Source organism: Prionailurus bengalensis, chromosome D3, assembly GCF_016509475.1.
Source record: "Prionailurus bengalensis isolate Pbe53 chromosome D3, Fcat_Pben_1.1_paternal_pri, whole genome shotgun sequence".
Lineage (NCBI taxonomy): Eukaryota > Metazoa > Chordata > Mammalia > Carnivora > Felidae > Prionailurus > Prionailurus bengalensis.
This window is the reverse complement of record NC_057356.1, coordinates 74,127,546-74,152,644: the sequence shown is the minus strand read 5'-3', so window position 1 is coordinate 74,152,644 and position 25,099 is coordinate 74,127,546. Positions and strand designations below refer to the sequence as shown.

General features: G+C 38.4%; 1 protein-coding gene across 50 annotated transcripts in view; it reads left to right on the top strand.

Moving 5' to 3' along the window:
* Window positions 1–25,099, top strand: part of TCF4 (transcription factor 4) — a 350,526-nt gene that overhangs the window by 287,108 nt on the left and 38,319 nt on the right. For all 50 annotated transcript variants that reach the window (XM_043558923.1, XM_043558914.1, XM_043558924.1 and 47 more), the window contains 3 exons: window positions 13,036–13,141; window positions 16,635–16,768; window positions 22,595–22,727. In XM_043558923.1, the coding sequence (XP_043414858.1) occupies window positions 13,036–13,141; window positions 16,635–16,768; window positions 22,595–22,727 (373 nt within the window). The remainder of the gene's footprint in view (window positions 1–13,035; window positions 13,142–16,634; window positions 16,769–22,594; window positions 22,728–25,099) is intronic.

Here is a 25,099-nt window from a genome sequence, read left to right as displayed (position 1 = left end):
TCTGAAATTCAAATATTAGAGACAGTCAATTATATTTTAAATGTGCCTGAAGAGATGCACTATTTATTGGTGGTAATCTGTTCTGTTGCCCAGTCCCCTTTCAGGAATATTATTGCCCTTCTTGATTAACCCCCCATTTCCTTTAAGAAGTTTTCTTTGAATAACCCTGTTCTAAAGGGATAATAAATACTAGTCATTTACACATGTTTTCTAGTTGCTTGTTATACATCAGAATTCTCCTGACTGGCTCCCAATGACAATTCTAGAGTCCTAGGTTTGTTTGCTTGCTTGTTTGTTTGTTTTTTATGTATCAAAGCACCTAGCCTTGTGCTAGATAAAATCTCTGCTGTGCATTACATCAGTGAAATATTGCTGGCTGGTTTTAGTTAAAAGTTTGCCCTGTGTGTGAGAGAGGGGCAGGTACTTGAATGGATAATAGATAAAGAAGTGGTTGATTGGACAGAGGCATTGACAATTTGAACACTTATTTTTTTTTCATTTCAGTCTGTGTCACAGAGTCATAGATTTGGTAATTATTTCATGTGGTTGCTTTTAGTTGAAAGGAGTTAGGGCATATGTTTTTTTATTTTTTATTTTTTTTTAACGTTTTATTTATTTTTGAGACAGAAAGAGACAGAGCATGAACGGGGGAGGGTCAGAGAGAGGGAGACACAGAATCTGAAACGGGCTCCAGGCTCTGATCTGTCAGCACAGAGCCCGACGCGGGGCTCGAACTCACAGACCGTGGGATCATGACCTGAGCTGAAGTAGGCCGCTTAACCGACTGAGCCACCCAGCGCCCCAGGGCCATATGTTTTGACAGAAAAGAGATAATTCATGCTTTTTTTTTTCACCTTTGTAAACGGGAGCTGGGGTAATGATTTTACAGTATACCAGGGCAATGATTCCTGTTCAAAACCTCACCAAATTGTAAACTCACTATTCGTAACAATTCTCTTAGCAAGCAGAAGATGAAGGCATCTGTTTCAAGCACCCAGGGTTAAGCTGATGCACTAAGCACAGCATAGAGTTCATCTTGTACTCGAGTTAACATTAGTAGATCTCCTTTACTAATACAGAAATTTGATCTCCAGATTCCTTAGACTGTAGGCAATTTGGAAGGACATTCTGACCAAGTGCTAATAATTCTGATTTGGAATGAAAACCCTAGCTAGATCATAGCCCCCCCTTTGTCCCCATCCAGTCATGTAAAATCTCTCCCATCTTTTGTCTCCCAGTGTATAAGATGGGTGAGATGGTTGACTTCTTGGATAGATAATCTGTCTCAAAGTGATTCTTTTTTTAAAATTGTTTTTAATATTTATTTATTTTTGAGACAGGGAGAGACAGAGTATGAACAGGGGAGGGTCAGAGAGAGAGGGAGACACAGAGTCTGAAGCAGGTTCCAGGCTCTAAGCTGTCAGCATAGAGCCCGATGCGGGGCCAAACTCACACACCAGGAGATCATGACCTGAGCCAAAGTCAGAAGCTCAACCAACTGAGCCACCCAGGCGCCCCTGTCTCAAAGTGATTCTTAACTAAGGTAATGAAAACAGAAAGTCTTTATAATTTAAAACACTATGAAGATACTTTCTATAATGATCAATCATATAATTTTACTCTCTTTTCCACTGTTAAGTTCAAGCAAAGAAGGTATCTAGAGAAGTACATATCCCCTTTTGTGAATTGTTTCTTTGACCATTCCTCTGGTCTTTGTAGTATCAGTTAGAACCTTGGTCTTACTGGCTTTTTATTCTTACTTGGTTGGGTCTCTACTTTTGAAAGTGTCTTTCAGCTTTTGTTTGACACAACTTTCTCTCTAATCCCTCTTGCTTCCTGGGAAGGAACATGTACTTAGGAATGATGGCTCTCGGGCCATTGTCTGTGCTTAATATAGACAAATTCGGCCCTGAAGACCTGGGATTGGAGGGACAGGAATAGCACTTTCAGGTTGCGCAAGTTCCAACTATAACGTAACTGGCATTTTTCTTTGGTCGTGTTTTCTCTTCTTGTAAAGCCCTCTCTGTACCCTCATAACTTCTTCACTTTTCTCGCATTCTTTCAAAAGTGACTTCTTGAGAAAAGATCTGAGAACTCATCATGTTGAATTCTCAGCTGCTAGCAGAAGATAACATTTCCTGAGATGGAGGATGATTGGAAATATGTTGGAAAATGGGTTTGTGACCATGGGACTTTTTCCAGGGATATAGGTTTTTACCCCTCATGGTAATGTTCATTGATGAAGGTCTGCAGCATTGAAGTTACTTGTTTATCCCAGTGGTACCCAAACTTATTTGAGCTTACATCCCATTTTAAAAGACAGATCTATTAAATAGCATCCAATGGAGGATATCAGCTCTAGTCTTTAGTCATCAACCTATAAACTTGAGTTCAAAAGGAAAGGGATGGGGAATATTCTTAGAACCCTTAAGTACGGACCATTATAGATCATTGTCTTCACCCCTCAAACAGAGAAGAGTATGAAAATCTGTTTTGGCAGAGCAATGAATGTTTATTTTATGATGTTATTCTTAGTTTGGCGTGTATCTTGTGTTCAGTGTGTTTATTCATTCATTCATTTGTTCATGCATGTACTTAGTCACTACTTGAGCCTGTTTCATGCCCAGTACCACACAAACACACACACACACACACACACACACACACACAGCACACTTGCACATTTTTTCATAATATTTGTTTAAACCTTGTTGTTTCTGCGGTCAACTATATTGAACAGGCCTTCTTAGCATTCAGTTGACTATTGAAGAAACAATAATCAACACTGGAATAAACCTCAAATTGATTTCTCTCTTTGTTTTAGAATCCTAAAATTTGTTTTCATCTGGAAGATATGCTGCCCTCATTTAATTGACGAAACAATGCTTTCAGAGGTCACAAAGCTATTTATTGGCGTATTTAACCAACACTATTTTGATGTTCCAGCACCTCCTAAAGAAACAGTAGGTGTCGTCTTAAAAAAAGCACATAACTGGTTGCCAAAGAGAAAAAATAGTGTTGAAATGGGATGTGATCTGTTAGAAATAATGAACAATCATGAATTTGATGTGATAGCGGTAGAGATAAAAATAATTCAGTTACATCTGTTTAAGGTTTAAAATAAGTAGAAATAATAATTAATAGAAATTAGAAGTCATGTTCTTCTTAACATTACCTTTAATTTCCAGTGAGCAGTCAATAAATAAGAGCTTGGAAACAAATTGGTTAGGTGTTTGGAACATATTAAAGAGTTGTGATGCACTTAACATCCACAGTCGTTTATGTGTGCCAATCCTGAGCCTGGTGAGGAAGCCAAGTCCCATGTGAATAAGTAACATAAGGAATGTAACCAGGAAGACGTCAGGTTTCACCTGGACCAAATTTTGTGCAATTAAGTGTTTCAAGAGATCTTTAGCCAGGTGTAACTTAATCAGTTTAAGGCATTCTCAGCTAGGGCCAAGGTACTCAGAATGTTGGCAGTGGGCATTCCTGTGATATACCACGTTGAAAGTAATAGCAAACATACAGTGTCTGCTCACTTCGTGCCAAGAGCAAGAGAAATGCAGGTGTAAAAATAAAAAGAAGTATTTGGAGCCAGAGGCTAGTACACACAGGCGGAACTATATTAACACTTCACTTGAATGCTGTAAGAAATAATATGGTGCTTTTTATCAGTTTAGTGTCCTGGTATTTAGTCCTGGGTCTGGTTTCACCACTAAATGCCAATGTAACTGGCAGCAGATTACTTCACTTCTCTCTGACTTCAGTTCTGTTGAACAAAAGTATTGATACCTGCTGCTTCTTTGCTCGGCTTCATGCCTGGAAGACAGATGAATGGTCCTCCTGAAGCAGCACATCGGAGCCTCCTTTGTGCCCCCTGGACTGTGATCACCTTGTGTTCTTCTCTTTAGGCAAAGAGGCATTCTGTTAGCCCCCTGGCTGCAAAACGGTCAGGGCATATAGATAAGGGACCCAGGATTCACAAAGCTGGGTTTTGGTAGGAAGTCCATGAACACCCTGGAAAGAATTCTTAGCTGCTAAGAGATAATGGTGGAGAATGGTAGTTACAGTTCAGACTCTGAAACTGAACTACGTGATTTTGCCCATTTTGCCACTTAACTAGCTATGTGACTTTGAGCAACTTACTTAACCTTCTCTTAGATTCTTATTTGTAAAATTAAGACAATAATACAACAGCAGTGTTAGTGTACAGACAAAATGAGTACATGTACTTTTTTTTTTCTGGAATAGTGTCTGGCATATCCTAAGTACAGTGTTAGCTATTTTTATCATCAACATTATTTTCTCATGCCAAGTGTGACAAGAGCTTTGGTCTGGTAGGCATTGGGACCAGGTCCTTTTCCACTTCTGGAGGGTGTTAAGCTATGATTTTACTTCTTTTCTTTGTTTCTATTTGGTAACTCCTGCATATATTACTGAGATGGTTATAGGATAATAAGTGGAAACACCTTAAAATCTCAAATGTTTTGGGGCACCTGGGTGGCTTGGTCCGTTAAGCATCCCACTCTCAATTTCAACTCAGGTCATGATCTCACAGTCGGGAGATCAAGCCCTGCGTCAGGCTCCGTGCTGATATCGCAGAGCCTGCTTGGGATTCTCTCTCTCCCTCTCTCTCTGCCCCTCCCAAACTCTCAAAATAAATAAAAAATTTAAAAAACCTCAAATGTTCTGTATCTATGATAGATCTAGTTTATCATATGTATGACTTAATATCTATTATATCATAACAGAGTAAGCCAAATCATACCTCTCCCGGGTGTTTAACTATCTCAGGTTTGCAATGATAACACCTTGAAAATCTTTCTAAAATAATAGAGCACTATGTAGATTCAAATTACAATAATATTATTGTACAATTATTAGTAATTCTTAGTGCTTTTTTAAAAAATTGAAACAGGATTTTTTTCCTCCCTTGTAAATATTTACACATGTCAAAGGCTATATAGATTCCCTTTATTTTTAGAGTTTGAAATTTGATCCAGAGATTTGAAAAATATACTACAGCTAGCTATATAAAAAAAATATAAGAATATCCTTGCCTTTTTATTTGAAGAAAAGAAAGAATAAGGTAGAGCTGCCTGCCCATAAAGAACACCAGGTTTTTCTTAGCTCCTGGAAGGGAGGCAGGGGTTGCATGCAGGAGGCACGCTTAATACTGGGTCCAGCTCACTTTTGCACTGTATAATCTCCGATCTCGCTGCAGAGGGGGTGCACTTGTAGGGAAAGGCATTGCTGCGGGCCACCCATGTCTTCATGCTTATGCAACTCTGGAGCCTGAACCCTTAGGGATCACTCAGCACCTCCTTCTCCTTCCTGTGGCTTTCTTTTGGGTCTTTGTGATGTCTTCCAGCTACAGAATTTGATTGGTAAAGATACAAACAAAGAAAGGAATTAAAATTCTCACAATTTTACTACTTCTTAACCCGGAAAAGGAAATGTGGTGGCTGAGAAGAGTCAAACTCTTGGCTGTAATTCATTTATAGGATTTAGCTTTAGATTTAATATACTGATCTGATCATGCACAGATCATCAAAACTCAGCTGACATGTAGAAAATGGAAAAATTATATGTGATGTTTGTGATGGAATGTATAGATGTATGTTCAGAGTAATTGTGTTCTTAAATATATTACATACTCAGGAATTTCTTTTAGGGGGATCATATATTCTCTTCGTGATGCAATATGACAGAGTGAAAACAGGTAATTACTTGTTAGTGAAAATAAAATAGGAATATCATATACATTAATGGTATGTTTCAACACATTTCGATAAATGTGATTTTTTTTTTTTACGACTACCAATAAAGATAGTTTGTGGAATAAAGAAACTCTTCTTACTAGGAGTTATTTTAGGGCATTTAGAACTATTTGGTTAATTCCTATAAAACTTTCAAGTGATTTAGATGGCCATAAAAGCTTCACAGTTTCAATAGCCTACACCTCTGAATGTTTCCATTTATTTATACCCATCAGTTTGTCAATATACTGCAGACATTCATGTGTTATCTCTAAATAGATTTCCTATTTATGTGACAACAATGCAAATTGGCTTTTAACCATTACCTGGAAATGAAGTAGGATTTCTTCCATTGGTAAATATTCCTGGACTTAATGTATGTATTGTTCTGAGAATATATCACGTAAATAATTTTTATTCCTATAGTTTGCTATTGGTTTTAGTTTTTTGCACTCTTGGATTATTTACTACCTGACTGTTATATGCCCTTGAGCATTATTAACTGCCTTTAAACCTTATAATAACTTACTCAACTCCGTTATTTGAATCTGTTTATTAACCTTTTATGCCATTTTATTGCCCATTAGAATATTTAAGTTATAAAGGTAGAAAAGACTTTAGAAAGGAGAGTGCCAAGGGGACTGGATGCAAAGTCAGGGGCCCTGGGCTCTGTCCATTAACCTCTTCCTTTGCTCATTTGTAAAATAAGGTCGAAAGCATTTGAGCTTTAGAAATATGATGCTTAGAGACAGGACAGAGGGCAGCAGGTGAAAAGAGAAAGGAGAAGCTGTAAAAAAGTCAAATAAAAAGATTTAAAAGAAAGAAAAAGTATTAAAAATGAAGAGAGAGTAGAAGAGAGGGACCCAATTACCAATAATGTGAAACCACATGATCAGAAAAACTTAAACATCTGTTCAACTTTTATCGTCTAGAAAAAGTGATCACACCATGTCTAACTATAATTCCTTTGCCAAAGACACTAAGGGCCAAGGACAGAATTGCAGTTGAAGAATTTCTTCTGCTTCCTACACATCCAGAAACCGAGAGTCACAGATACTCTTGCCTCGTGTCCCACTTGGTACAATTTGCAGGAATTTTGGCAGATGGTTCTAAAAAGGACTTTAAAAAATATGTAGTAGTACAAGGAACTCTAAAAATAATAAATAAAACTAAAACGTAAATATCCTGCCATTCAGTAGCATCAACATTTATCACCACCCTCTATATGCTACATACTAGGGATACCTAGAAGTTGCTTCTGTAGCTAGTCCACCAAAGGACTTCTAGTTCTTGCAGCCTAGAAAGAATATCAGTTCTTAAATGGGCTGGCATTATTGTAATAGGCAGTCTAACAGAGGGTGACATGTTACCCAGGAGGGTGTGGCCCAGGAGGACTCTTCACAGACACGCATGGGTCTAAACCAGTGCTCCCAACAGAACACTCTGCCGTAGTAGGAAAGTTCTATGTTAGTGATATCCAGTATGGTAGCAGTGACCACATAAGGCTGTTGAGCACTTGAAATATGTCTAGCATGACTGAGGGAACGGATATTTAACTTCATGTAATTTTAATTAAGCTTAATTCAAATAACGACATATTACTAATGGCTAGTATACTGGATAGCACTGTTCTAGACACTTAAAAATAGCAATAAGCAGTGACTAGGACTTAACGACAAGATATAAATAATAATACCGTATATTGAGCGCCCACAACAGATTAGGAATTATGCTTGACGGATATTATCTCTAATGCTCACAAAAAGAGTAACTTCATTTCACAAAGGAAAAAATTTGAGGTTCACGATATCACCGTCCAGCTCACAATTAATTGTGAGAGCTGGAATCTGAACCCAGTTGGTCTAACTCCAGAGCTGGATAATTTCTACTATTATGCCAAAGACTTTTCTACACTCTCTGAAGACTCTTTCAAGTACATCTTCCCCTTGGTTTATGGATCAGTTAGGAACATACCTTTCACTTGGTCACTTGGCACGATTACAGAGTCCATATTAACTCTTCTGAATGTGGAGGTATCGCTGACCTGAAGCTTTTTTTTCTCTTCCTGTGTGACCCATGTCTTTCAAACAATATTGTAAGAGTTGAGAGTCTAGCCAGTTGTCTGAGTAGTGAGCTGATCTACCTTTAAGTATGTTTCTCCATTAGATGCTGGGAAGCATCAAAGCATATGCCTAGGTTTGTGAACATCACACACAGCACACTATAAACTCTTGTCATTTGCGTGTTTCACTGTCACAGTTTAGAATATTTATAAAATCTTCCAAGGTCTAAACTACTAAGTGAACCCTGCTAGCACTTGGGCATCTGAGGCATAATTCTGCTTTATTTTCTACTCATTATGGAGCATACAGCAACTCTCTTTAAGGGCCTGAAAGTCTGTTAAAATTCTGTGTTCAGATGGTTCTTGCAGAATCCCAAAGGGGTAGTAATGGTAAGGAATTTAAAGGTACATTGTACTGCCCAGTGGTTATCACCCAGCCCCACTCAGTTGACACACCTCGTGACACATGGTCTGTAGCCACTTCTCTTTATCCCCTTAAAATTTAGCTTCCCACTTCAGGAAGCAAGTAACATTAATATGTATTGGTTTTACTATGAATGTGCCTTATCACGTTTTACTTTCTTAAAAGGTAATTATGAAGCCCCCATGAGAATATTTCTATAAAGTATGGTCAAAGTACAGCCTTGTGTTGATAATTTAAAATGTGTTTTTTGGGGGTGCCTAGTTGGCTCAGTCAGGTAAGCATCTGACTTCAGCTCAGGTCATGATCTCGCGGATTGAGGGTTCGAGCCCCAAAAATCAGGCTCTCTGCTGTCAGCAGGGAGCCTGCTTTGGATCTTCTGCCCCCTTATCTCTCTGCCATTTCCCCCAACCCTCTCAAAAATAAACAAACGTTTAAAAAAATTTTAATGAAATAAAATATCCCTTTTTGCCTTGTAAGAGCAAGAAATTGTGTTTGTTTTTTTTAATGGAAAGAATATGGACTGATGACCCACTTAAATCCTGCCTTTACCAGTTAGTTGATTGTTAATGTAGAAAAGGTGGCTTAATGTTCCTAAGTCACATTTGTTCAGATAATCAACATAATAGCAGCACTATTATTCAACTTTTCAATGGCATAAAGCTAGTAAATTTGTGGCCTAACCACTGAGGAAGCTACAGAGCAGAGTGAAAAAGAAAGAAATCCAAATTTAACTTTTTTTCCCCTCTTTCTACAATGGAAGATTTTATTTTATTTTTTAATTTATTGTCAAGTTAGCTAACATACAGTGTAAACAGCATGCTCTTGGTTTTGGGGATAGATTCCCGTGATTCATCACTTACATACAACACCCAGTGATCATCCCAGTAAGTGCCCTCCTCAATGCCCATCACCCATGGGGGAAGGGAAGGGGAAAAAATAGTTTCAAACAGAGAGGGAGGCCAACCATAAGAGACTCTTGAATGTGGAGAACAAACTGAGGGTTGATCGGGGAGTGGGAGGGATTGGTTTTCTTTTCTAATAGGCAAAGGTTCTATTTAAAAGAAGGTACTGTATTATTTCTTTGATGACTGAGCAAAGGATAACCAGGAACATTGGATGGAACTGCTAATATAATATAGTAATACTTCTCAAAGTACAACAAAAACCAAATACATAGTATGAAAATGGTTTTTTTTTTATTTTTATCAGTGCAGGGATTAGTGTTATCTAGAGAGATTTGTTAAACTCAGATTTCTGTATGCATGGTTTTGTTTTAAATTCGGAAATGTAAGAGAAAACATAATGGTGCTAAATTTGAACATAAACTATACTTTGCCACTAGTTTGCCATGAAGCTTTTATTCAACAAATAGTTCACTAAAAGAGCTGCAGCCTATGAGCTTTGGGCCAAGTTTCCCATTTCCAATTTTGCCACCGAAATTTCACACTTCTTTGGTTACTCTTGTGGGAGGAATCAGAATGCCAAAAGTCACCTTGATCTAAGCAGCCTTATCAGAGAAAAACTAAGTATAGATTTTTGTTTCTCGTTCGACTTTTCTGATGTTTCATAGATAGGGTCACTTCAATATACTGAACTAGAGTTTGGGATTTTTATTTCATTTTTCATTGGACTGATTTTTTGGTGTTAGTCACTAAAATGATTCTAACTATTTGAAGGTATCTGGGACGTTTGGCATTGTTCTGTTATATTAAAGATATATATATTTAGTTAACAAATCATCTTTCTAGTTACCTAAAATAGCATAATTAAAGTCAGTTGTATGTGAGCTTTTCTTATTGAATTTAGTGTCTCTATTAAATACATTATTGAAACCCATACCTTGAAGTCTTTTGATTGAGAAATTGGCAAAATAGTTGACTGAAGTAAAAATAATGAAGCAGCTTCCTGGTCATCCAGGTTACTAAAGATGAAAATATTTAGGATAAATTGAAGTATGAGCATTATGATCAATCTGTTTTCATAAATATCATCTTACACCTCTACCACTATTTTTAAAGAAAGTAACCTAAAATAAAGTGCCACTGATAGTTGTGCATGTAGGGCAAATTGCAGATCTTGAGCGGTTGCTTTGACCATTCCATTTTCAAATTTCTTATCATTAAAATGGAGGAGGGGAGCTGAACTAAATAAAAGTATAGGTGTGCCTGGCTGGCTCAGTCAGCAGAGCATGTGACTCTTAATCTTGGGGTTGTGAGTTCGAGTGTTGGGTGTAGAGATTACTTAAAAATAAAGTCTTTGAAAAAAAAGTACAATAGTTCTGTGCAAGGTGTATTTATATAAACAGTTCTATAGGGCACTTTACCTTAAAGGTCATTTGAAGTGGGAAAGATGCCTTTTTACCATAAACAATGGTCCATTTCTTGTTAATAAGATTTTCATCTTATATGAAGAGTCTTGGGGTGCCTGGGTGGCTCAGTCGGTTAAGTGTCTGACTCTTGATTTTGGTTCAGGTCGTGATCTCACAGTTCATGAGTTCGAGACCCGCATCGACTCTGTGCTGACAGTGCCTGTTTGGGATTCTCTGTCTCCCTCTCTGCCTGCCCCTTGTTTATGCAGGCAGTACTTAAGAATTTTGAATAAATGATCTTATTCTTAGATCTTTGAACTCGATCATAATTCATAGTCCAAGTAGCCTCCTTATACATGAGTAGAATTACCAAAGATATGTCCTTATCTCCCAGAAGAAATATCAACCAATTCTGCCCAAATCGGGAAAAAAGGTGAAACTTGTTAGGTGCCATCACATGGTGTTGACATAATAATATACATGACATGTTTAAAGTTAATGTAGTAGAATATAATTAAAATTAAACTATATAATCCTAGAAGAACTTATTTCAATTGTTTTCAAATACAAGATGGTTTAATAATGTGGGTCACAGTTTATTTTCACTTTTACAGTACATACATTAATTTCTGAAACTTGGGGTGATACGTAGTACACTTAGCTTGTATTAATACCAATGGCCAAACAGCTGTCCGGCTAACAGCCTGTACTGTAGATAATACCACAGAGGCGATCTGATTTTCAGTTTCCCCTTTCTCTAGATAGTAAGGTTTCCTTCATCTTGGTATCCTACTCTCAAGACCTCCTCTAAATACATTCAGTAGCATTTCCCAAACGGTTTATTAGTTGTATAGTTCCCAAGAAAATGCTGGGTTTCGCTTGACAGAACTTTAGGGTATTGATTTGCTTGGGGGTTCCTGGGTTAAGGTTTATTCTTTGTCTCTTAGAGATAATTGAGAAGATTTCTTCCTTTTTGTAAGCTCTGTGGAAATAGAAGGAAATAGACATTTATATATTTAAAATGTGAGGAGAACTAAAAAATAAAGTGAAGTATAGCCCATGTAATATGGGGCTTATATCCCTCTATGACTTAGGAAAATTCCTTGTTTCCTAAAGCGTGCCTAGGTTTTTCTGGTTTGTTTTTGTTTTGTCCCATCTCCAGGACCTCCCAATTTTCAAGGGCACTGGGGGGCATATGTAGCATTTATTTGATGTATGTATGTGTATGCATATTTTGCCACATCTGTCTCTGCGGACCTATCCTTTGTGAAATCCTAAACCTTGTATTAATGCTTAGTTTGTGATTCATGGTGTTCTGAGAGCAATTATATAATTTTTCTTAGGGTGTTTATTCGATGTGCACTGTAAAAAAATGGGAGTATTTTTTGGTAACTCTGCAGTTGCCTTTTTATTGGTGAATTTCTCTTTCTTTTGCTGTGACCTGTGAATATCAGTGCAGGCTCTCTGCCAATTTTGTGAGCCTCTGCCTGCTTCAAAATGGAGGCAGGAAGGTATCCATTTTCATCAAGAGGATGACAGTGTTTCAGTCTCTCCGACCATCTGGAGAGAGGAACTTTTGGAGCAAAAGAAAATAGGGATTTAAAAAAATTATATTTAGCAGAAAAGGCAAGGGGGGAACCAATTAAAGTTAAACTATACCTTATGAATTTATGCTTTTCCACTATGCTCTCTTCTTTAAAGGAAACCTAAACAAGAAAATACACAGGCTATTTTTATAAAGGACTGGTTCTCCAACTCTCATGAGTATTAGTAAACGAATGTTCGGTAAATTAGGATTTTGGCACACTTTTTTTAAGTTTATTGCACACACAAATATAATAAGAGCTATAAAGGAGTGCTCCCCCCTCTTCCTGTGTACATGCTGATTGTTGGTGGTCTATGTAGATCTGGGCTTTTAATGGTCTTTTTTCATGCAGCTCTGCAAAAAGCTGACACTATGGGAATTTAATATTCCAAGATGTATTTGTCACTTTCTGTGGTCTGGATAGTGTATTCGTTTTCTGGGTCTCTGTCTCTTTCTCTCAGAAGTAAAAATTTTAATTCAAAGTTCAAGTAAAAGGGAGAGGCTTGACGCATGCCCTTCTGTTTTCACCTTTCATGTGCTCAGAGGCTGACTATGTTTAAAAACAAAAAAAAAGGATGCTTGGACAGGACAGCCCTGTGGGCATTATATAATACATTTAACAAGACATAGTTCGCGGTATTCTTGCCTACGACTGGAAAATATCCACCCCTCCCGCCCCCCGGTTTTCCAGTCACACAAATATACTCAGCATTTGTTGGTGGTGGTGGTGGTGATGGTTTTTCTGTATTCTGGAAGGGGTAGTGTTCTAGGGTTTGACAGATCTGGGATGGACATGATAGAAATTTAGCATTTAGTGCCTGCTTCTTCTCAAGTAATGGACCTTGAGGTGCTTTGTTCAATGCAGCAAGGAAAACTAAATTGTCTCTCCTTCCTCAGGTCTATGCTCCATCAGCAAGCACTGCCGACTACAATAGGGACTCGCCAGGCTACCCTTCCTCGAAACCAGCAGCCAGCACTTTCCCTAGCTCCTTCTTCATGCAGGGTAAGATGCTGCCTCTTCTGCGGGGAAATCCACTGGGCAGAATCTCCCCAGGTCTTCTCAGGTCATGCATGGGGCAAAAGACTGCTGAACGGATCCTCAAGAAAATGGAATACTAGGCAAGCAGAGAATATTGAAGGCCATGCTCTTCTTAGGAATTGAATTCGTTAAAAATGAATCAATTAATTAAAACTCTACTAAGACTTATTTTTTTAAGTTAAATCCCCTTGAGCAATGATGAGTTTAGATAAAACTGTTTGGCTTCACTTAGAACTGATGCTTTGACGGGGATGGTCTTCCTGACGGATCATTTCAGCGTCTTCACTCCCCCAAGAAGAACGTATGTGTATTTTTGGAAGTGTTTTGGTTCAGTGTGTATTTTGAGCATCCTGGATGTAGCCAGCTGGGAACAAATTGTCCTTATGTATAACTTCATATAAAAATTTCAGCCACTTATTAATTTACAGGTAAGAACAAGAGTCCCATTTAAGGTGAAGCAAACCTATCTGAAGACTGGAGTATGATTTCATTACACAGTGAAAGCTCCATCCCAACATGCAAATTGATTTTGGGTAAAAGACCCAGCTTTTTTCCCAGACAGTTTTAGAAAATTACAGTTTCACAGTAGATAAAGTATATTTACTTTCAGTTGTGCAGTTTATTGAATGAACTGTACGTGGATGTGTGCCCCCTGAGCTTATACTCTTGCCACTGCTGCTTGGAAAAGACCGAGGTGGTTAGAGTGACAGCACCTGCCTGTAAGAATAGACTGTCCAGAGATGCACCTAAGGCTTTGTCCCCAGTAAGCCTGTGACACTTGTCAAAATGTGATGATCTTGTTGCCAAGTTAATACTCTGAAATTCAGACATGGAGTTTGCCAAGAACTCTTGTACCTGTATGCAGAACTTTTAACTCTTCCTGCCTGGGTGTAAAAACCTTTTTTGAGTGTGCCTTGGCAAAGTGCCATGGGATTTCCTTTCCATGCTAGTCTGGGAAGGGCCATATCATGGGAAGGGGAGCGCCCTTGGAGTAGTGAGACCAAGGGGGGGCAGCTAAGTGTCTCACTTAGCTTACAGTGGACACACTCAAAATCATTCTGATTAAAAGGGCTTTATTTTCTTGTCCTTCAGAGTGTTAGCTTGTTTTAGGTTGTGAGTTCACATGTGGAATTCCATGGAAAATCTATGAAATTGAATTGAATGGGTCTCTTAGGATTGGAGAGAATTTGTTCCACACATAATAGAGCTCGTGTTCAGAAGGGTCCTTTATCTTTGTGACCTGTCCTAGGTGTAACTCACCAAGGGACACAAGGTATGTCACTTCAGTGTGTCCTCTGCCATGACAAAAGCCTTATCCCCGTTTGCTGTAAACAAGCAGCCACTTAGGCATCAGCTCCCCTCTTTTATGACCCACCGGAGAAACCATAGCACTGGTGCTTGTAGTGATTCATCACTCAAAGCAGTTTTTCACCGAGAAAATTGGCAGGATAGATATCTTCTGTCTGCCTTCAGGAAGGTGCTTGCATAAACTGCACACCGCATGGGAGGTCAGATAGATTAAAACAGCAGGCTCTTCTGGGTAGCAGACCACGCAAAATACAGGGAACAAACTTGGCTTTTCTGCATATGAATGCCCAAGAAAGCAAAAAAAAAAAAAAAAGTTGACATTTATGATGAGCACAATTAATTTGCACACATCTAATTCTATTCTTTCCAAACAACATTATGCCAGATCATGGGATGTGATAAATATTAATTTACTGTGAAAAGCATAATTTATGTAAAGTACGTATTTTTATAAGACTGCACTAAGCAGAGTGTTGTGTGTTAACAAATCCTAAATGTATTTCCGTATACTGCATCATGTTGTCAGAATGTTTCAGGAGACTCTCGTTCAGTGATACACATTCTCAATTTATTTGTCATAGATGCCATCTATTTGAAATGTTAGGGCCTTAACTTCATATTTGAATTTAAGGTGACATCTAAACTTCCACTGTCTGAAGGCTAAGTCTTCAGTACATGAATAATAACTTTTTGAAAGTCCTGGTGTTTTCACATTATCATCGCAGAAACAGTATCCCATCCGGTTCCTGCAGTGAGGGGGGCATATGGTGCCCTGAGGATTCAGAGCTTAAAGAGACATACAGTGCAGGTGAAAGATATTTAGAGACTGGCAGGAGCATATCTCAAACTCACTACTATGTGACCTCTCATTTTTCGCTTGAACTTCCACCCTCTAATTAAAACTCCTGAGTTGTTAAAATCACAGACATGATTTTTTTTTTAAGAAGTCTATTGATCATCCCTCCCTGTCCTTAAACTATTCCAGTTTTTGGAATTCTAATTTCTGCATTTAAAATCTCAGTGAAAGAGAGCTTTGTGGTGTATGGTGGCAGATTTAACTCATGTATTGCTTAAATTTGCAAAAGGTTTTTATTAGACAACACATACAGATGTTAAAATAATCTTATTTTCAAGGAGGCAGAACAGGCCATGCTGTGACCTAGCTGATGGTCCCACATTCAGCTGATGTTCAATAATTTTAGTTAAACTATTAGAAGAAGGGAAACTTTGAATTCAGCAACCACATAGATTTCCACCCCCCCAACCCCCACCGACCACCTTCATCTGAGAAACCCAGCCAAACATTAGTGACCTCTAGTAATAACCTCTAGGCCAGTAGACCCAGAAAAGAAAAAGAATCTATAAAAGTGTTTTTAATATGGTGTTAACAAAAAATTAACTTAATGTTGAAAGGTACTTCATATAATGACCGTATCATTTTAAACCTCTTTTTAACTTACGGTTTTATAAAATCCAGAACCTCTCAAAATTGTCTGTAGCATAATATTTAACTTATGATAGGTGTGTACCCTTTCAATGGCTACTGAAGCTTAAGATAGCTATAGAACTATGTGCCAAAAGAAATTTCAGAACTATGTATCTGAGAATCCTGCTCCCTTTAAGTCACAATGCAATTTCAACATTAATTCTATGTATGTTACGAGAAAGAAATCTGATCTCTTAAGTCTGAGATGTTCTTTTTCATTATTACTTATTTCTTTGTATGCTTTTAAAACTTGTGAACTTACCAAGTCTGTAATGTGTCAAGAATTTTATTTTTACCATGAAATTTAGGCACATTTCACTTTTAGTATTTGTAGAAAAAGAGGTCAGGGGACTTCTAAGAAACGTTTTCTTTAGTATTGTTTACCTTGCAGACTTGACATAATTCTACATAGAAATGTATTGCGTTGTTCTTTTATAGCTGAATTTTTACTAAGAACACTGCCTATGGTAAATATTTACATTTGTTTGGCGATATAGAACCACTTGGGAAAAAACGAGGCTGACTGTCTTCTGATGTAATCAGTGAAACAGCACAAAGACGGGTACACAACAGGCAGCCATTTTCAAGTATATGAAAAAACCCTATTCTGTGAGGCAAGGCTGAATGCCTCAGAAAAGTCATGGTGTTCTTTGTCTTTTACAGATGGCCATCACAGCAGTGACCCTTGGAGCTCCTCCAGTGGGATGAATCAGCCTGGCTACGGAGGAATGTTGGGCAATTCTTCTCATATTCCACAGTCTAGCAGCTACTGTAGCCTGCATCCACACGAACGTTTGGTAAGGGCAGATTTACATGATTCTGGACACAACACAGCTATTTTCTGAAATCTCATCCTCTGTCTTTCCATGCGTGCACACAAGGACTCTGTAAATGAAAGTAAAAGTGGTATACACCCATCATTCTTATATTGTGTCTGTGATCAAAGACCTACCTAAATCAGAACACCTTTGTAAGCCCTTTCTGGATTCTCTTTGCTATTGTTCTTCTGTTCATTGTGTCTTATTCTGTGCTTTCTTGACGACAGTGTTAGGCTCCTTTGGCACATCAAGACACAGTGCATTTGAGTTGCAGAATTTCAGCTATGGTGGATCCTTTGACTTATTTATTTTTTTTATTTGCTGTCTGTAGTTTTGAAGAATATACTGCAGGGGGCAGGGTGACAGTCAGTAGACTGAGAGTAGGTGACCTGTATCTCCCATGGGCTTTTCCACTTCCTCTTTCCGGCTTCTGTCCCTGGTGACAGCTTTGACCCTTGGTGCCACACCCAGAGGAAAGAGTTCCTGTTTCCCATACAGTCCACTAGAAACAGCAACCATGGGGTTTCCGTATAGATCGGATTCCCAATGTTCAGTAGCTTAGCTATAACTCCATACTCCCCAACCTCCCCCTGATGTTCCCTTGCCTTACTCAGTTGAAAAGTGCTGATCTGTAGAATGTTACCTTGTTTTCATTACCGGAGTGGCCACTCCACCCATTGCCTACACTCATCCATCCTAATGTGGCGCTTTATCTGGAAGGAAGCAGCGTTCATCTGATCATCTGATCTTTTCTAGCTTCAAAAACTCCCACAGCCCAGAATCCACTCATGAACTTAAGTCTATCATTATGTGGAGGAAAGACTGCTTCTAGATCATGAGTTAGGTTTGAGATGCAATTAAGGTGGGGACTGAGCCCCTTGGGCAATAATATAGCTTTAAAAATGTATGAAGCTGTAATCCTACAGATACAAAAAGGATGTGGCCTATCCAGTGATCCTTCCTGGCACCTGTGTCACTACTCTTTGTCTTGAAATTGCCCCTTTCTCTTCTCCTAACACCAGATTCATGTGTCTTTCTCTGTTCTGCTATAAGAAATAGTACTTTCTAGATTTCTGTGGTCTGTCCTCTCTTTTGCTTAACCATTAGAGATATAGAAAAGGTGACTTCTATACTATTCTGACAACATAAAAACATTCCAGAAGTTACAGTTTCTGATATCTTTGAAAATACCTCTTTAGTTAGTCCTAGTGATAGAGACACTGTGGTCAGTTAGCCTATCTGTTGAGGAGAGGCACATGATGGAGATGGAATTGGCCTTTTGATATCATCTGCCAAGTTTATATCATCTGTAAATCAAACTGTCTCAAATTTTAGCACATCTTCAGTAAATAGCAAATAATTTGCAAATTTCATCTTCTCTCCCCTCCTTTCAGGTATTAGAACAAACACTTAGAGAAATATCAACTATTACTATACTAGAATTTCTTCTTGGCCAACATCCTTATTTCCCATCATCATTTTCCACTTCTCTAAGGAACTCATGACCAAAACTTCATGTGTCCTGTGAGCAAGGAAAATTTTGATTACAAATGAAAGATTTGGCAGTATTAACTAACATAACATGGAATGTCAGTTCTTCTAAGAGTTGTCCATTTGATATTTTCCTTCCTTCTTTCCTTTTCTTTCTTTCTTTCTTTCTTTCTTTCTTTCTTTTCTTCTTTTACTGTCATGCTGTAGAATTTTGATGTAGGTGGTTTGATTTTATCCCGAATTCACTGCATGGGCGGAGGTATCTTTAAAAAATGCTCAAATGCATAAAAAGTGTAATTTTAAAAAGGAAACCAACTACATTCCTTTTAGAAAAAAAATTTGTTGGAAACCTTAAAACCAAAACAATATTATCAACCCAGGAAGAAAGATTATTTGAAGGAGTAGACCAACAGGTTGTATCAGATGCTATCTTTGTAATGTCATTTATCTGTCATAGAACCCAGAGTTTTCATTCTTAAACATGATTATTTAGCAGTTCTTAGAGATATAAGGTTTTGTTTTTTTTTTAATGGTAAATGAATTAGGTCTCTGGTAATGTATCCTAATGAATTTTCTCACTGGTAGGGAAACTGTTGGATTATTATATCTAGTAATCATTGTAATTTCAGTATTCAACCATTTGAAAATCTCTCATTGAAATGCCTTTCAGAAATCTGACACTGATTAAGAAAAATGTGAGTATGCAGTAGGCACTTAGTGACTTTTCACTTGAAAATAATGGTAATTCCTCACAATTTTTGCCTGTAGCTTTGGCCAGTCTCATGCAGCACAAAGGCATTGTGTGAGGAAAAGAAGAGATTTGGGGGCATAATTGGGCCAAACTCGTATTGTCTGTAAAGATACAACACTTTAGAAATGTTACTGTCTTCATCTCTTTATACCATGCTGTAATAGGATGTGTAGAGCCTAAACTCCACACATTTCGGTCGTAACTGTCAAGACCCCAAGCTTGATTCTTCCAATCCCCTTTATGGTTTAAGCCTCTACAATGCAACCCCACAGCTAATCTCTACTATGTCACAGAGGTACATACAGAATCACTCAGAAGAATGGAGTTTGTGGTTAAGCTTTGGAATGGGTTGTTGCAGATTTAAGTTTGGAATGACTTGACCGAGTTCTGTTTAGAAATAGAATAGAGTCCTCTGTCTGGCATGGTTTAGGCACGGTCTTTGCGCCACAGAGTGAAATAGTGCTAGGAGCCTGGAAGTGTATTATAAAAGACAAGTTCTTTTATTTTTTGTAACATAAACCCTTACCCCAGTGATTCTCAACCAGGTGTGATTTGACCCCTTCAGGGAACATTTGGAAGTGTCCGAAGATGTTCATGGATATTATGACTGGGGAGTAGGTGATACAGGAAATCTAGCAGATAGAAGCCAGGGATGCTGGGAAACATACTACAATGCATAGGAGAGCCTCCCACAACAAAGAATTGTCTGGCACAAAAGATTAATGGTGCCAACATTGTGAAACCTTGCCTTAGCCCAAAGCAGGATTTTATTCTTTGTATGTGCCACCACTTATTTTCTAATCTTTGAATTGTCACCCCATAAGTTGCTAAAAACATCACTAATAGAAATATTTTCAGTACTTTGTCAGAAGGCTCCAAATATGCTATAATTAATTGGGTATCATAAGTAAACATAATTAAATAGTAGGCATGTAAAGCCGTAGCTCTTTTTCAGTCTCCCCTTTCCACGCATAGCAAGCAGGGCAGACGGCATCAATAGCTGGAGTAAGAGAGGTTGAGGGCACCTGTCATCGATGGGCCCTAAATACTCTACGTGGATTGCGTTGGTTTCCCCATTAAAACCTATGGGGTGGGACTTTTTCTGTCATTCTCTAAACACAGGATTAACCCTCTGTCTGTTAAATCTTGAATTAGTGCCGATTTTACGCCAGGTTAAAAGTGTGTAGAAATTTTCCCTGATGTGATAATCTTCTTCCTGCTTCACCCTGTGATTATATACTCATTTAAATATTTTTCAAAATTCTTTTCCACTGTTTTCATTTTTGCATATCTGGGACTGATTTGTAAAGCTTCTCTATTCTTCAGAAATTCAGCATGGAATACCACGTGTGGAAATGAAGGCAAACCACCTCTTTCTTTCAGTTTCCTCCTTCTATGTTCATTTTCTTTTTCTCTACTTTATTACAGTATTTAGCTCTCGAGCAGAGATAGTTGTTGTAAGTTTATGTTCTGTGACTTCCCCAGTCTTTTGGGTTAGATGTACTGTGGAACGGGCCCATTGTATTGTTATTCAGAGAAAATTTCATGGACTACTTGGGGTATTTTGTAAGCAGCAAGTAGAAATGAGCTTAACAGGTGGCCTAAGGAATTTTGGGGTCAAGCAAAGAGTTCCATAAAATTAAAAAGTTTAGGGGCGCCTGGGTGGCGCAGTCGGTTAAGCGTCCGACTTCAGCCAGGTCACGATCTCGCGGTCCGTGAGTTCGAGCCCCGCGTCGGGCTCTGGGCTGATGGCTCGGAGCCTGGAGCCTGTTTCCGATTCTGTGTCTCCCTCTCTCTCTGCCCCTCCCCCGTTCATGCTCTGTCTCTCTCTGTCCCAAAAATAAATAAACGTTGAAAAAAAAAATTTTTTTTAAAAAAAAGTTTAAAAGATTTTCTTGGGAACTTGGAAAGGTGAAGGTATCATCTCAACCTTTTCACTGAAGTTGACCTTTCAGTTGGACTATTTTATGTAGAGTTAATATGTATGTAGAGATAATATTTTCAAGGGCACCCACCATGTCATTGGCAGATCTAACATAGGTTCATTTTCTAGACTGTTTAGTTCTCTCTCAAATGAGTAGTATTTCAGTCCACTATTTATTAAATGCCAACCGATAACCATATGTTCATTGAGTGTATAAGGTAATTATGTGGTCAGCACTCAGCCATGAGCTATCGGATGCACAGGTATAAGCTCTATTCCCTCCTCTTAAGAAGTTCACAGTATAGGTGGGAATGCACTTGAAACAGAAAGCAATGAAAGGCAGCATATAATTGTTAAATGGCACAGCGCAGACTGTGAGTGCATTAGGGATTCAGAGAAAAGAGATCATGCAAGAGTTGGAAGTTAGAAGGAATGCTAAAGGAAGAGCTAGAACCCAAGATGAGCCTCACAAAATTAATACAGAAGTACCAAGACACCAGGGTTTTACTCCTATGAATAAATGCCTGGGCTTTAAGCACCCCTGACTTTCAGCATCATATTCAATCTCTAATTTTAATAGAATCTCTACTAATGATGTAATAAAAATCCATAGCTGATTAATATATTACATATAAGAAAAAAAGTGTATTGTACCCAAAATAGTTTTCCTTTACAGGTCTGTAACACATTCAGATACCTATGAGAGTGACTTGCCAGGGTACTTTTTTATCTTGAAAAAGGAAATAGCTTGATGTATTTTTGTAAACAACCATGTCCCTGTTAGTGATCTGCTCATTCCCCAGCAGATCGATCAGTAGCAACAAATTTGCTTCTTTACAGGCTCTGTGATATGCCCCAAGAAAAGCAGCTTATTGGACAATTAGGATAATAATTTAACTTAAAGCCAAACTTAAAACAAATGATTCTGTAAAGATATGCCTTTTTCATAGTCAGCTATCTGGTAGATTGCTAATGAGGAGGACATGGAAAGAAAGAACTCAAATCAAATCAGTCCTTCTCAGTTTGTTCATTCCAATTTAATTCAATAGAGTCATTGATTTGTTTTATATACTGATATTTATAAAGGTATTTAATCATTGGTACTTTTAAAATTTTTTCATTTACCATTTTGTTCTTGCTAGAATTCAGGAAGGTGATCCAGTTTTGCAGGAAGAGGATTTGAGGCTGACTGTTTTCACCATTTAGTGTCGAGAAGTTCAGGATGAAGTGTAATGTCAACCCCATGGGTCATGATATTGTTTTATTCATTGTACCATGGAATCTTTCTTACTTGATCAGTAGTTCATACAAAAAAAATTAATAGTAGAAACAGTCTTTTACATTGCTGAAATCTCAGAGATACTTTTAAGCAGTAATTTTTAGATTCAGAGACTATAATCATTTCTCACTGTCCTGTATTGCCATTGTATTCTTCTACATTCGATGCAAACCCAAATAACTATGTGTCTTTGCATTTTATTCTTTGAAAAATGAAAGCTGTCAAATATACTCTTGGATATTTTGAAATTCTAAGAGCTATCTCCTGCAAAATGAAGAGTTCTGAAAGAAGTATTAGAAAGCTAACCCATTAAGTATTTTATGGTTGAATATGGTCTCTTTTTTCTGCTTCCTGCTATAGAGCTATCCATCACACTCCTCAGCAGACATCAATTCCAGTCTTCCTCCGATGTCCACTTTCCATCGTAGTGGCACAAACCATTACAGCACCTCTTCCTGTACGCCTCCTGCCAACGGGACAGACAGTATAATGGGTGAGTCATGGAAATGTCGATTCTGACGCCGACAGTCAATGTCACGGCTTAGTAATATAGGACCTCTTTTTTCTCCTCGTCATCAAACGGCAATCAGGCAATGAATATCTGTCACGTAACTGAATGAAAATACATGAACCAAACAGAAATAGGCATTGGCTTGTCTATAATCACTTTTTTTTTGTCATAAGAAACTGAAATTTGGCTACTTTGTTCATTGTGAGGTATTAGATTGAACAAGGCTTTCAGTAGATCCAAACTACCTTGCTTCTCACATTCCCAAACGGTGAGCAAAATGAATGTTTATAAGACAAACCGCCGAAGACTAATGAGATAGAGGGCAGGTTAGCTCCTAATAGTAGTTATTGACCACTTCCCAAGCCCTAGTCACCGTGCTAGGCTCTTACCCATGACATCTGAACACTAGCTCCTATGAAATTCACAGGAGATTATTAATAAGGCTTCACCTCCTAGAGAATGTGGCATCATGGAGTCCTTCAGAGGAAAAGAAGCGTTTGCTCCCTTACTGGAGAGGAGACACCTGGGCATCAGTGGGCCAGAAGGCATGTACTGCTTTCTCTCAAGCAGATTTACTAAGAAGTTGAGGCCAAGCAGAACGCTGCTGCCAAAAGAACTCAGCCTTCATCCCTGGTTTTTCCTGATGTCCATTGTGATTGTCTCTCTGGACAAAGGATTCCTCCACCGGCGCTGTCCCCTGGAGGGAGGAGCTAGGCAGGTGTCCAGCTGTCCCTGGAGGAAAGAGTCCCAGGCTGGGGAAGAGGCAGCCACCCCTTTCCAGATGCACCTTCAACAACTCAACGACTCCGCCATTCCGAGGAGCAGGCCAGCCTGGTGCTTCAGGGTCTCCTAAAACCTCAGACTTCCCTGGTTGCCACTGCTCTGGTACTAGCTCACACTCACACCCTGCTTGGCCTCAAGATCACTTCTAGTGGGTCGCTGATGAGAACATAAACTGTTCATTTTCGAGAGAAGAATGTGTGGCAGAATAATCCTGCCGTTTATTCCCCTTAGCTCTTTGCAGTTTTTCATTTTCTTCAGAGAGTCCATAGGACTTGGGAAAGTGGTGTGAATCACTTATGTGGGAGTGTTTTTGATGAAAGGGAAGAGATGTACTTTGAAATGTTGCAGATATAATTCTGCCTAAATAATACACTCCCTGCTTATTCAATAATGTATTTCACACTTGAGACTAACCACCTAGCAGCCCTTCGCTATCATGTCTCACTAAGAAACAAATTTATAAGAGTTTCCATTTTTGTAGCTTTTCATAACAAAGCTTCTACAAGTGTGTTGCATCAGTTTGACCTTGGAGAGCTATGGACAGAGGTCACATGGGGAAGTTGGGTTAGCTATCAATGCAGTTTTGGCAGATTCGAAAAACAAGAAGAAAGAAAGAAGTGCAGAACTGAAAGAGTGAGGAAAGCATATTTCACTTCAATGTGGTTTGACAAATGGAAAGCCCCTCTCTATAGTCATGAGGTCTAGTTATAAAGAAGGATGACCGGTCATTCATCCTCTTACACGGCAGATTTCCTGTCTACTTGTGGTTTGAGTAATTTTCTTTTTTAGGAAGGTATAAAGGTGGAGCAAAAGCTTGAGTTGAGGAAAACATACTCAGGCACTGTCTGAAAAAAAATTTTGTTGATTGATTGACAAAACAGCCTTTCTGGGAGAGAGGCACCGCAACTTGGGAAGAAAGAGATGTTATGAGATGGAATAATCATTTTCCATGAGCTGTGGTCAGCATGGCCACAAGTCTCAGTGGGAATGAGATTTGCTTTACTTAAGATGGTTGACTCATCATTAGCCTGTGGATGAAAAGGAATGTCTGCTCTCCTTCTTCATCTGGTCTGGACAGCGTGGAGCAGTAGGTGACTACTGCATCCTGACGGACCCACCTCTATACTAAAGAGGGCGTGAACTTGGTACATAGACCACAGGGCCCTGTTTAAGTGGAAGGAAGGTCTAGGCAATGATAAAAGAGCTTTAATTATACAGAGAAAAACATGAGATTTCTGGAACCCAGAAAAAGGTTTTTAAGAATAACTTTATTACATAAATTATTCTGTAATCATGGGTATACTTGTCAAAATCTATTAGCAGAATGTGAGAAAGCTTTATAATCTTTTCAGGAAATAAGTAGACATGGTAATTCAGCTTTTTGGAGGAACAGACCTTTATTAACTTACATAAATGCAGTTATTACTTAAGGATTATGTTAAGGGAGAACATTCTAGAATGTTCTTTCTTAAAATAATATGTCCTCCAATTTCTTATATTAAAATACAGAGGAAAATTTAAATATGATAATAAGCCTTAGTATTGCATGCTGTCAAATGGCTCATGTTTCT